Source organism: Stegostoma tigrinum, chromosome 44, assembly GCF_030684315.1.
Source record: "Stegostoma tigrinum isolate sSteTig4 chromosome 44, sSteTig4.hap1, whole genome shotgun sequence".
NCBI classification, from domain to species: Eukaryota; Metazoa; Chordata; class Chondrichthyes; order Orectolobiformes; family Stegostomatidae; genus Stegostoma; species Stegostoma tigrinum.
In genome coordinates this window covers 9,372,563-9,386,435 of record NC_081397.1, presented here as the reverse complement: position 1 = coordinate 9,386,435, position 13,873 = coordinate 9,372,563, and the positions used below count along the sequence as shown (strand labels likewise).

Genomic DNA, 13,873 nt, shown 5'->3' with positions numbered 1-13,873 from the left:
TGCCAGATTCGCGGCGACCCCCTTATTTAAGTGAGCAGCCTGAAACTCCAGTTGGACTATGGCGACTTTGCCTTTTTATTGAGTCAGTCTTGTTGTTATGCAATATAGAATGGAGCCGAGGGAAAACAAAACACTTAAATAAAATAAAGAACTGCAGATGCTGGAACTCTGAAACAAAAAGCTGATGAATGTGGGACTTTTTTTGTCCTCGCTGTTTAACTGGTTAAACTGTTCTCCATTTATCTCAAAGCTATGTCGGTCATGATGAATTTAAGTGACTTTGTCATATCTTAATGTAATGATTTGAGATAAACGTCTATAAACTTTCACTTTCAAATAAAAGGAGTTTGCAAATGACATCACTCTCAGTACAGGGTAGAAATTCAGAACACAATTTTTTTCTCTCTTATTTTGCCCCTCCTGCTGTCCCAAAGTTGTAAATGCTGGCCACACGCACGTCCATTCCTCTTTGGGGTGAAATCCATATCTACTGTTTCCTTCCACAATTCCCAGATTTCTTCCGACTCCCAACTCTTCTGCTTCTCTCCATTACTGCAGTTCCTATCTGTTCACAGAAAATCAAACAAGTGAGAGTTTGAGGCTTGCAACGAATTCTGTGCAATTATACAAGGAACTATTCAGGCCTCACTTGGAATGCACTGAATGTTTATGCGTTTGTTATATGAGAAAACAAATCAGAATGGCACATATGCCATTTCCCTCAAAGAAACATTAGAACTGGAAATCATACAGTTAACTGAGTTAACAGAACCAGCCAAGTAACATCCTGTGCGTACAATAGTCAATGGCGGCACAGCTACCCAGAATGCCAAAGAGCATTAAATGTTCCCTAGTCACAGGACAGGAAAATGTGCGCCGGCGCAGTGCCATGTGTGACGACTTTGTGCAGGGTGATAGCGATGGAGGAGCGTTGGTTCAGGCGGCTCTTGGACCGCTAACAAACGGACAGAACGACGGGGCCGCTGCATTCAGCATATGGACGGAAAAGCTTCGTAAAGATGTTCGGGAAGCTGTAAACCCCAGCACGACCTTCTGATGCTTCCGTTTGTCGCCAATGCCGGAGTTTAAAGTTGAATTGATGGCCGCCATTTCGTTTGATAATGACGGGCGGTGGGGCGCAGGTGCGGCGGCAATGTTTGTTGGGGGAATGCGCTCGCGGTGCCGCCATGTTTTTAGGGGGCAACATTGTTCCTGACTGGAAGGAGTTTACCACCAATTGCTTACAATGAGGATAACTCTGATGCTGCTTGGCCTGCTGTGTTCATCCAGCTCTACACCTTGTTATACCAGTTTATTATCTGAATGGTTATGGATTTGAGAAGGGACACCAGCTTGTGAAGGTAAGCATGTATGCACAGCAGGCGGTGAAGATTGCAGATTGTATGTTAGCCCTCACAGTGAGATTATTTGAATACAGAAGCAAGACTGTTGTGCTGGAATTACACAGGGTCATTGTGAGACTGAGGGAGCATCCGATAGAAATGTATAAAATTTAGAGTCCTATAAGATATATGCAGAAAAGATGTTCCCAATGACTGGGGGGGGTCCAGAACCAAGGTTCGAGGTTGAAGGATGCAGTGTAGGACCAAAGACTAAGATGAACATAAATGTCTTCACCCAGGGAGTGGTGAGCTTGTGGAATTCTCTCCCACAGCAAACAGTTGAGGCCAAAACATAGGACTGAAGTGTTCAAAGAGAAAGAAGGAACAGGGTACTAAGTTGCATGTTTGGCCATGATCATTCAAATGTTGAAGCTGTAGGAAAGGGCTGAATGGCCTTCCCCTGATGTTAGTTTCTCTGACTGTATTGATGACGCATGAAGTAACTGGTGCAAGAACTATTCCAAACATCAACTGGGGTAGTCATAGTGTGAAATGTTTAGAGGAAGTGGAATTCTTAACATGCATCCATGGCAGCTTTTGAAGCCAGTATTGAGAAGATCCCACATGAGAGGGAATGGTACTGGACTTAGTTTTAGGTAATTGAAGCTGAGCAAGTAGTTGAAATATCAGTGAGGGAATCAGTTGTAGACATTGATCATAACTCTGTTAGATTCAAGATTGTCTTGTACTGGACAAGTGGTGAGCGGTGAGGTCATTGTTTCTGACTGGCACAGCCTGAATGGGCTGAAGGGCCTTTTTCTTTGTGTGTGGACCTCGACGACTGTTGTAACTTTTATACTGTTATCACCCCGCTGTGTCCTTTTATTCACTTTGGGGCAATGAGTTTTTTGAATGCAATCTTGCAACTAAAATCCCCGATCCCTCAAACCGTTCTGATAAAGCCATCGCCCACTCTGTGGGGAATTTCCTCAAATGTGGGATTTTTCTGATTCTGGTGTTTCTGATATCTTTACAGGTGCCGGCTCCAGCGGGAGATTTCCAAATTGCAGACGGTGAAATTATTGAGTGAGTAACTTTGACCATTCTTTTACAATTTTGAGGTTTTTGGTGAGTGCCAGTTATATCTGGGATGATGCATACGGTCGCTTTGAAATCAATCCTTGATGGGATGCCTGGTAACTTGCCAAGCTGGACCCAAAATTGGCTCAGTACTGGGAAACAGAGGGCGATGGTAGAAGGCAGTTTGTGTGACTGGAATGCAGTGTGCTGTGACATACCACAGGGATCAATGTGTTTTCGTGATATTTGTACGTGAAGTAGATAAGACTTGAGAGAGATGATGACTAAGTTTGTGAATGACACTAAAATTAGTCGGGTGTTTGACAGTGAGGAGACAGGTGTTGCGTGACTGGAACATATGAACAGATTGGTCAGAAGGCAGATTAGTGGCAGTTGCAGTTTAACCCTGATAAATGGGAGGTGATGCACTTTGGCAGAAGGAACAAGACAAGGGTGTACTCAATGAATGGCAAAACGTTAGGAAGCTCAAATGAGCAAAAGGATCTTGTGTGCTCATCCACATACTCCTGAAAAATATAGCAGGACAAATCAATTCATGCAGTTAAGAGCATATAAGGGATGCTTCCCTTTATGGATCATTGCATAGATTTCAGGAGTAGGGTGTTATGAAGCAGTGGAGGGTCGAACGTTCAGTTAATTAACCCAAAACTCAAGCCCCAATCTGATGTTGTGGGAGTAGAGGTTCATTTCTAATGGTGTCCTTAACACCCAGAGAAGCTTGCTTTGTAATCTGTTAAAAGAATAGAACATTGAACATAGAACAGTACAGCACAGAACAGGCCCTTCAGCCCATGATGTTGTGCCGACCATTGATCCTCATGTATGCACCCCCAATTTTCTGTGACCATATGCATGTCCAGCAGTCTCTGGTTCAAAGAAAAGAAATCCCTGATCTCCACTGGAGAAGTCACAAGTAAAAGTAACAATTTATTTATTTAGCCCTAACAATAACCAAATTGTCAGAATTACTGACAAACAGAACAACTTTTGCCCCCACCCCACCCCATACACCAGGCACGATCTATTCCCTAACTGAACTGAATTCTCTTGGCATGCTGTCCAAAGAAACACAAGTCCCATGCAGTATAAGCCCAATGAATAAGAATAATAAATTAAAACATAATCTCTCCAAGTTCGCATAGAATCTGTCTCTGGAACGCTCTTCCTTCTGTTCATCTCATGCCATATACACTTTTATACCGCTCATTCTGCTGTCAAGGATGTTTTCTCAGTGAAGACTCTTTGCTGGAAGTGCCGTGGTGATACCTTTTGTGGATCTGATGGCGCTTTCACTGACAGCTTCGTGATTTCTTGTGTCAGCTGGGTGCTTATTTGTCAGATGGCAGTTGGCTCTCTGCCGATTTTCCAATTGTCCTCTTCATATATACCCTTGATGACCCGTCCATTTTTTTACAATTGCATTGGCTGCTCGGGTTATGAATTGGCTGTTTCCAGCTCATTGCCAAAACATCACAACAAGCCTACGGATTTCAATTATGCAACCAATCAGTACATGCTTCCATTTTTGGTACTGCCTGAAATCTGCAGCTGTTTAGAGACCCATTTTCTGTATAATTCTCTAATCTCAGAAAAGCACTCTATCTTTTTTGTAACTTGCACACCCTTAACATTTACCGATTCTCTGTCCTCAGATACTGCCTGACCTGTTGTGATTTTTCAGCATTTTCTGTTTATTTCAGACTTGCAGCAGCAGCTACGGTATTTTGCTGCTCTTTTGATGATAAGTCCATAAGACAGAGGAGCAGAACCAGAGTCTGCAGTCAGTCATGGCTGATACATTTCTCAACTCCATCTCGGCCTTCCTCCCAGAACCAAGTCAAGAAACACACACTGATGAATTAAAAGGCCATTTCTAACAGGGTGGGTGGTGGTCATATTGTGGCCTATGGGTTCCTATTATTTGAGTCACACAGAATCACTGATTACAGTGGAGAAGGAGGCTACTCTGTCCATTATGCCTGTGCTGGCCTTTCTCCAAAAGCAAATCAGTGATTCCTATTATTTGCCCTTTTCTTTCGTCTTCAGGGGCTTTTTCCAGTTAGCTTTTGTAAGTCTTTGTATCACATTGAGCTGGAGTGGTGATGAATGAGAAGTGGCTGAGTTTACCCCGAGTCCTTTCAAAGCCAGCTGGGCCCTACAACTTCCAGCGTGAATTTGTCAAAGGGAGCTGGACACTACAGAAGATTGGGTCGCTTAACACTCCAGACAGTGTATAACAAAAGAAATGGCTTGGCGAACAAATATTCTGCAGTTGTTTCAGAAACATGGGTGTTAACTTTCCAAAATGCATCAGATTCTGGAAAGTTTCTGTCTCACTGCAAAACAACAGACACAACCTCTGTATTGAAGAGCTGAGGAAGGCAGACAACAGGAAAATACAGGCCAGTTAGGGTGATCTGTCATGGAGGGAATGAGAATCAATTATTTGGCGGTATTATCACCAGACTATTAATCTGGGGACCTGGGTTCAGATCCTGCCATGGCCGGTGGTAGAAATTGAATTGAATAAAACTCTGGCTTTAAGTTGAACAATGGTCAAGAATCCATTGCTGATTTTTCGGAACAAAACCATCTGGTTCGCTAAGGTCCACTGGAGAAGAAAGCTGCCATCCTGAACTGGTCTGGTTTACGTGTCCAGACCCACAGCAATGTTGACTGTTAACTGCCTTCTGGGCAGTTTATGGATGACAGTGAATGCTGGCCTAGCCAGTGCCGCCCACCACCTCTGCATGAATTTGAAAAAAAAACTGAAGAAATAAGTGAACAAAAGGATTTAAATGTGCTTAGAAAGATAAAGACTGATTAGGGAGAGCCAGCATGGCTTTGTGCATTGGAAATCGTGTCCCAGTCTGTCAGTTGTGTTATTTTTTTTGAAAATGTGGCAAAGAAGATTGAAGGTCGGGCAGTAGACATTGTGTATATGGACTTCAGCAAAACACTTGACAAGGTTCCGCATGGTAGATTGGTTAGCAAGGTTAGATCACATGGAATACAGGAAGCACTAGCCAGTTGGAATCAAATATGGATTCAGGGTATGAAACAGTGTGGTGGTGGAGGGTTGTCTTTTGAACTGGAAGCCTGTGACCAGGTGGTGTGCCATAAGAATCAGTCCTGGGTCCACTGCGTTTAGTAATTATCCAAATGATTTGCATGTGATGGTATAGCTCATAGGTTTGTAGATGACACCAACATTGGTGGTGTATGGACAGTGAGGAAGGTGATCTTCTCTGAGTAGTTTGGGATCTTGATCAGTGGGCTGAGGAGTGGCAGATGGAGTTCAGACAAATGAGCGGTGTTGCATTTCAATAAGGAAAATCAGGGCAGGATTTAGACAGTTAATGGTAGGGCCCATGGGAGTGTAGCTGGACAAGGGGATTAGGGTTGCAGGTGCAAAGTCCCTTGAAGGCGGAGTTGCAGGTAGACAGGGTGGTGAAGAAGGCATTTGGTACGCTCGCCTTCATTTGTCACTGCATTGAGTTATTGGAGTTGGGATGTCATATTGCGACTGTACAGGACATAGTTAGAATACTGTATTCTGTTCAGGTCTCCCTGCTATGGGAAAGAAGTTGTGAATCCTGAAAGCGTTCAGAGATGATTCACAGGGATATTGCCGGTATTGGAGTGTTTGGGCTGTGGGATGGGGCTGGAAAGGATGGGGCTTTTCTTCCCTGGAGCAGTGGAGGTTGAGTTGTGAGGCTTGCCGCATCAACGGCCGTCCCAGGTAGTGCATTCCAGACTTGCACCACCCTTTAGGTGAAAAATGTTTTCCTCCATTCCCCTGTAAAATTCTTGCCTTTCACTGCAAAATGATGCCCAGTGTTATTCACCCTTCATCTAAGGGAACAATTACTTCTTTGTGTTTCTCCAATTTAGTGGAATTCTTTGAGGAGTGACTTGTGCTGTGGATAAAGGGAGCCTGATGATCTCTTGTTCTTGGCTTTCCTGAAGGCATTTCACAAGGTACCATGGAAAAGGTGACTGTTTTGAGTGGGAGCTACTGGTTTAGTGGTGCATACCGGCCTGGATACTGGATTGGCTGGATGATAGAAAACCGAGAATATCCGTAAATGGGTGTGTTTCAGATTGTCAGAATGTGATGAGTGGGGAGCCACAGGGCTCTGCTGAACCTAAACCTTTTGCAGTTTATATCAATGACTTGGACGAGGGAAATGAAGTCATGGTAGGTACACTTTGTGTTGCTACAAAGCTATCAGGAAAGGTGGCTGTGAAGACTTAATTTCCCGACATCAGTTTGCAGCCTTTTTGAATGAATATTTCAGGTGATCTATGATATAACAAAATGTGAAATTGTTTGCTTGAGGGGAAAAATGAGAAAAGAAGACAGGTGCAGAATCTTTTGGGGTTTAGATATCAGGGGGATCTGGTGTAAAATACACAAAAGATTGGGATATAATTAACAAGTGAAGATGAAGGCTCATGGAATGTTCTTGTTTATCATGAGTGGAATCGAATAGCAAAGTAAGGATTTGATAATTCAGTTGTACAGGGAATAAGTGAAACCGCACCTCCATGACTGTGTGCCGTTCTGGTCTCATTATTGAAGGAAGGATGTAAATGCGGTGGAGATTCAATAGACTGATACCTGAATGAGTGGAGATAGTAGGAACTGCAGATGCTGGAGAATCTGAGATAACAAGGTGCAGAGCTGGATGAACACAGCAGGCCAAGCAGCATGAGAGGAGCTGGAAGGCTGATGAAGGGTCGAGGACTGAAATGTCAGCCTTCCTGCTCCTCTGATGCTGCTTAGCATGCTGTGTCCATTGAGCTCTACACCTTGTTATCCCTGAAGAGTGGGTTGTCTTCTGAGGATATTTTGGACAGCCTGGGGAATGCTCACTTGTTCAGAAGAGTGAGGTGTGACTTGCCTCATGTTTAATAACCTGAATGGGTTTTGACAAGGTGAATGTGGACATATTTTCTCCTCAGGCTAAGTCCAGAATGGGGGAAGATGGCTTTATCATGAGAGGAGTTCTTTATACAAGATTAGTGTGACTTTGGAACCCTCTGCCTCAAAAGACAGTCGAGACTGGATCATTGTGTGGAGCTGGATGAACACAGCAGGCCAAGCAGCATCTTAGGAGCACAAAAGCTGATGTTTCGGGCCTTGACCCTTCATCCAGCTCCACACTTGGTTATCTCGGATTGTCCAGCATCTGCAGTTCCCAGTATCTCTGAGACTGGATCATTGAACATTTTTAAGGCAGAGGTGGGTAGATACTTGTAGATACTTGTTCAGCGAGGGTATCAAAAGTTATTGGGTGTAACTAGAAATTCAAAACATGATCTTATCGGTCATCGTCGTATTGAATGATGGAACAGGCGGGAGGGCCCGATAGTTCAAATGTTAGCCGTTGTGTTCATACATTTGACATGGAGCCAAATGCGATACTGGGACAGATGCATGACTTTGTATTTTTATGGGGAGACTCTCACTTCCATTAATTCTGTTCTAAATCAATTCCACAGGATATTAGAAGGAGAGAATTTACAGTCGGGAAACTGCAACCGATCAGGATTTCAGAGTGTCCCAATTTGGTGTAACCTGAATCTCGTTGGGTTTTGAACATGGAAGGAGAATACACTGTTGACAGCGGTGAGAAACTGTACATGTGTGACGTGTGTGCACGAGCATTCAGCCGATCATCTGACCTCTCGAAACATAAACGGAGTCACAAGGAGAAACTGTGGAAATGTGGGGACTGTGGGAATGGATTCAGATCCTCGACTGAACTGGAAATTCATCGGCGCAGTCACACTGGGGAGAAACCATTCTCCTGCTCTGAATGTGGCAAGGGATTCAGTCAGAAATCCCACCTGCAGAGACACCAGCGAGTTCACACTGGGGAGAGACCATTCTCCTGCTCTGAGTGTGGGCAGGGATTCACTAATTCCTCCAACCTGCTGATACACCAGCGAGTTCACACTGGGGAGAGGCCGTTCATCTGCTGTACGTGCGGCAAGGGATTCACTTTGGCTTCCAGCCTCCAGACTCATCAACGAATTCATACTGGGGAGAGGCTATTCACCAGCTCCTAGTGTGGGGGGGGGGATTCCCTGACACATGTAGCTTGATGACACATTGGTGAATTCACACTGATGAGAGAGTGTTTACCTGTTCCTACTGTAGGACAGTGTTGAGTCAATTCACATAAACGACTGTACATCAGCAGACTGCCTGTGGAGAAGCTGAGTGAGGGGATTCACTGAATCTGCCACCTTTTGGACAGTTCACACTGGGGAGAGGCTGTTCACTTTCTCTGTGTCAGGGAAGGGGTTCATTGAGTTATGAAAACTGCTGAAATGTCAGTGAGATCCTGAGTAACTGCTGTGATGAAGGATGTATAATTTATATAAATTCCAGTTTGGAAGTTGGCTTTTATAATAGTGACACTGAATTTGGTTCATTTTCTGAAAGTTTTCTTTGAAAGAAAAAGTGTGAATCTTTGTGAAACAGTGACCTTCCTCCAGCACTGCTCAGAATGCAAGTGGCTGTGGAGCCCCATGTGGAGTGAATGGGAAATTGTTTAGACTCTTGTTGATTTGCAATGGATGAGCAAACATCAAAGGACATCATCTTGTTTTCAGTTCAGAGTAATCAAGGATTGATTTTTCTTTATAAACCCAAGGTTAGAAGGTATTTTGGGGATAATGGGAACTGCAGATGCTGGAGAATGCAAGACAACAAAATGTGAGGCTGGATGAACACAGCAGGCCAAACAGCATCCCAGGAGCACAAAAGCTGACGTTTCGGGCCCGAAACGTCAGCTTTTGTGCTCCTGGGATGCTGCTTGGCCTGCTGTGTTCATCCAGCCTCACATTTTGTTGTCTTAGAAGGTATTTTGTTTAGTTTGGAGATAGGACTAAGATCAGAATCAAGTTTAGCCTGTCTACTATATAGAGCTCAGAATAAGTCACTAGGAACAAAAGAACAAAAAGTTACCTGAGTAGAACTTCTGAGGAGGGTTTGGTTTGAGCTGTGAAGGTATTAGAAGCGGAAAATGTTTATACTCTCAAATTTCGGAGAATTCATGAAAGAAAATTCCATAGTTCACAGGATGTGTTTGGGCCAAACCATTTCAGATATAATTTAGAGATTTAATATTTGATGTAATTTCTCTGGATTTAAACCTGTGTTTAGAAATGTGGGCACACAGTTGCAGCAGGTAATCAGGAAGGCTTGTGGAACAATGTCACTTCAAATCTCCAACTCTCTTGAAGTAAAGTTGGGATGTCTTCCTGCAACTGTACAAGGGGCTGGTGAGACCACATCTCGAATGCAGCGAATAATTTTGGCCCCCTTACGGAATGAAAGATATTATTTTATTGGAGGTCGTTCAGAGAATGTTCTCCAGGATATTCCCTTGTATGGAGGGACTGTCATGTGAGCAAAGGCTAAACTTCGTGGGAGTCTATTCACTGGAGTTCAGAAGAATGAGAAGTGACGAAACGTATTAAATTAGGCTTGAAAGGGTAAATGTTGAGAGGATTTTTCACTTGCTGGAAGAATCTCAGACCAAAGTGCATTGTCTCAGAACATAGGGCCACCACCAATTTAAGACAGATGAGGAGGAATTTCTTCTGTGGAGCGTTGAGAGCCTGTGGAACTTGTTGCCACAGAACAGGGAGGCAAAGTCGGGCCTAGTCTAAAATGAAGGCTGATGTAGATTCTTGATGAAGAATTATGAGAAAATTACAGGAAAGCAGCCGTGAAGAATGTACAGAATCAGGGCTGATCTGACAATGGCAGAGCAGGCTCAAGGGACCAAATAGTGCTGTTGAGAAATAGGTTGGGAGCATTGTTTTTCTCTCTGTTTTCGTCTTGTGTAATTACAATTTTTTTTTGATTTTGCTGAAGAATCTCTGCAGTGTCACATGATTGACCACCATATTAACCAAATTAAAAGAGTAATCTCAAGTGGAGATAGTCAGACACACAATTAAACTGTCACCCAATGTACCAGAAGATGTGGAAATAAAGTGTCATCCAGTATAAAATAATAAATGAAATTCAATTCCACCTGATACTCTAGTTGTTCAATAATTTACCCCATATTTACTCACAGGAGCAAAGACTGTCAGAAGCAGAGTGAAACTCTTGGTTGCGTACCAGACTTAAGGTGGATTTTTACAGAAGAAATCCCTCCCTCTCCCAGAGAGCAGCTTGCAAAATGAATAAAGCTCAAACAGCCCTCCAACTCCATTTTAATTTAATCCCTACTTCCTGTCACGTTTTTCATGTTGTTATTGCCCTGGTCACATCGTGTTTTTGCTGGTGGTGAAAAGTCCAGCAGCTGTTTTGGTGTATCTCGGTTCAATTTGAAAGCCTCTCACTGACAGCAGAAAGCCTCATTTCCAGCATTCTACCACCAGGCAGGACCCCTGCAGAGAGTTACAAAATTAATAAAAAAAACAGAAACATATAAAATGTATTTGCAGAACTCGGAGGGAAACAATTTTCTTTTACTTGCTGGCAAGGGATGGGACACTTGTTTGCTGGGTGTGAAACTCAGGGTTCGTATTCCACCAGGGTTTGAATCTCCTGCACTAATGGAGTATTAAAAAGGAACTTGAACACACAAGTAGCTGAAAAATGACACTCTGGTGTGTAATTTGCTCGTTCTCTGTAGATGCAGGGAAAATGGGATGCATCTGAGAATAAGGTGTGCATCGGGTCAGTGATCACTTGTTAATTTATGCAACATTTGTAAAAAACACAATGCACTTTCCCAGAATCACAATGGTTTAACTGACCTAACCTGGATATGCTTCAAGTATTTATTCAGACAAAGCTTTCCCTGATATAATCTCCCCTATTTATATATAACTCTACTCCAGTTGTTGTCAGAATTATGATGGGAGAGCTGAAATGGCCATGTGAGGGACAAATGTATTGATGGTGCAGGGATAAATTCAGTTTTTGTTTTGAATATCTGACTGTGCACAGGATCCCAGATCATAGCATGAGTTTTGAGATTGCTAAAACTGCTATGGTGGAAACAAGGAAAAGAAATGGAGCTAACTTCAGAAGGATGCAGGGATTCTGATAAAATGGACAACAAACCAATGGGTGGGATGTGAAATGGGTGCAGGGACAGTGAAAGTTCTGGTTTAATTTACGTTAAACTGAATCTTACATATGTGAAAAATAAGGCTGGAGTTCTGTCTTTTCAGGAAAGGCATGTTCGGCTGTGGTGAGGGTCCAGTTTCTTTCACTGATGTTGTGGGTGGCTCTTAAAAGAGCCTTTGGTTGTCAGGTTAAAGAACGGTCTCTTCACTTTTTAGTGGCGCCCCCAGCGGCGGTTTTCTTGGGCAGCAGCACGGCCTGGATATTCGGCAGCACCCCGCCCTGAGCGATGGTCACCCCTCACAGCAGCTTGTTGAGCTCCTCGTCGTTGCGCACGGCCAGCTGGAGGTGCCTGGGGATGATGCGGGTCTTCTTGTTGTCCCGGGCCGCGTTATCGGCCAGCTCGAGGATTTCAGGCGTCAGGTACTCGAGCACCGCAGCCAGATAGACCGGCGCTCCGGCACCCACACGCTCAGCATAGTTACCCTTTCTCAGGAGCCTGTGAGCTCAAGCAAACCAGTAATAGAGACAATGGCTCAGCTTCTTTCAATGAAGTTGTGGGTGGCTCTTAGAAGAGCCTTTGGGTTTTGGATGTGTTATCTCAGCAGAATGTGGTGTCTCACTTGGAGCTGGTGTTCTTGCTCACCGCCTTTTTACTATCTTTCATCGTGAAACTTGATTCTGCAGGTTTTCTGCCGGGCCTTGTGTTCACTGCCCTTGTGGAGAAAAGGTTTAGTTCCAGATCCAGTTGGGGGCGGGAGTTAGCTGGAGGCGGAGCTGGACATTTCTCTGCCTGTCACTCAGTTGCCTGCCCGGGCCGCCTCTCACTCTCTGTCAGCTCTTTCTCAGTCAGGTCGGGGCGGGCTATATAAAAAAGGAAGGTGAGGCACCTCGGGTCTTATTCGGCAGCGATTGGAGTGAAGAAGCGTGATGTCTGGAAGAGGGAAGGGAGGTAAAGGCCTGGGAAAGGGCGGAGCGAAGCGGCACCGCAAAGTGCTCCGTGATAACATCCAGGGCATCACGAAACCAGCCATCCGGCGCCTGGCTCGCCGTGGCGGGGTCAAGCGCATCTCGGGCTTGATCTACGAAGAGACCCGCGGGGTGCTGAAGGTTTTCCTGGAGAATGTGATCAGGGATGCGGTGACCTACACTGAGCACGCCAAGCGCAAGACGGTGACTGCCATGGATGTGGTGTACGCTCTGAAACGCCAGGGCCGCACTCTGTATGGATTCGGCGGCTGAGCAAATCGTCCCTTTTCCAGCGAACCCAAAGGCTCTTTTCAGAGCCACCCAAACCCTCGAAAGAGAGCGGAGACCCGAGGATAGCCTTGTATATTTCACACTTGCTATCGCAATTCGGCAGCTGCTCTGGCTTTATCTCGGTTCATTGTAAAATTAACAACAGCAAGTAGATTGTAAAAAGGGATTCGATGTTAATTTTGTTTCCCGGGGTCATCAAGTGTGAAAGAGGAACTTGGGAAAAAAAAATGGAAGTTGTTGATACATGATTCATTGGAGATAATTATGCTCTTTGCAGATACAGGGAAACGAGACAGGGTATGGCTGCAACCTAAAATAAAGGGCAGATGAGGGACCACACATCAAGTTCTAAAACAATTACATTATTTTTAAAAAGCCGACTGACATTACTAATACATACCGAAAATCATTTGCAAAAAGTTGGTTCAGCTGTTTCAGCGAAGTTGTGGGTGGCTCTGAAAAGAGCCGTTGGGTTTTGGATGTGTTTTTCTCTGCATAATGTGGGGTCTCACTTGGAGCTGGTGTACTTGGTCACCGCCTTTGTACCCTCCGACACGGCGTGCTTGGCCAGCTCCCCGGGCAGCAGCAGCCGCACCGCGGTCTGGATCTCCCGGGAGCTGATGGTGCTGCGCTTGTTGTAATGGGCCAGGCGGGAAGCCTCCCCCGCGATACGCTCGAAAATATCGCTGACAAACGAGTTCATGATGCTCATGGCCTTGGAGGAGATGCCGGTGTCGGGGTGAACCTGCTTCATCACTTTGTAGATATAGATGGCGTAACTTTCTTTCCTGGACTTTCTCCTCTTCTTACCGCCTTTCGCTGGCGCCTTCTTGATGATTTTCTTGGCGCCCTTCTTGGAAGTTGCCTGCGCTTTCTTCTCATCTGCCATCGTAACGGTCACTTTCAGACACAGAATAAGCGAAAACGGGCTCGGAGCTCGCTTTTTATAGCCTTACCGCGTCAGCAATGCTAATGAGGGATGGGGGAAAGTCTTGTTCATGATTGGACAGTTAAAAAAGAATGTCGGAGCATGACATCAGCCTCGCTGTGATTGGTTAGTTTA

General features: G+C 44.6%; 3 protein-coding genes across 7 annotated transcripts in view; 2 read left to right on the top strand and 1 right to left on the bottom strand.

Moving 5' to 3' along the window:
- Positions 1-1,162: 1,162 nt before the first annotated feature.
- LOC132206987 (zinc finger protein 239-like) lies at positions 1,163-8,868 on the top strand. Of its 5 annotated transcripts, none has more exons than XM_059642144.1 (4): positions 1,163-1,361; positions 2,380-2,429; positions 6,339-6,425; positions 7,953-8,868. In XM_059642144.1, exon 4 carries the CDS (start codon positions 8,052-8,054, stop codon positions 8,520-8,522), a length of 471 nt encoding a protein of 156 aa, XP_059498127.1. In that variant the 5' UTR covers positions 1,163-1,361; positions 2,380-2,429; positions 6,339-6,425; positions 7,953-8,051; the 3' UTR covers positions 8,523-8,868. The 5 variants fall into 5 exon arrangements, with proteins under 5 accessions (XP_059498127.1, XP_059498129.1, XP_059498126.1 ...); XM_059642143.1 differs by having other exon boundaries at positions 1,164-1,361; positions 6,339-6,439; XM_059642146.1 differs by lacking the exon at positions 6,339-6,425.
- Positions 8,869-12,480: 3,612 nt separating this feature from the next.
- The window catches only part of LOC132206967 (uncharacterized), a 405,704-nt gene continuing 404,311 nt past the window's right edge, over positions 12,481-13,873 (top strand). Inside the window, exon 1 of the mRNA XM_059642109.1 lies at positions 12,481-12,773. Within this exon, the coding sequence (XP_059498092.1) occupies positions 12,481-12,773 (293 nt within the window). The remainder of the gene's footprint in view (positions 12,774-13,873) is intronic.
- Positions 13,319-13,723, bottom strand: LOC132207061 (late histone H2B.L4-like). Its single transcript, XM_059642252.1, has one exon. It carries the CDS (start codon positions 13,697-13,699, stop codon positions 13,319-13,321), a length of 381 nt encoding a protein of 126 aa, XP_059498235.1. The 5' UTR covers positions 13,700-13,723.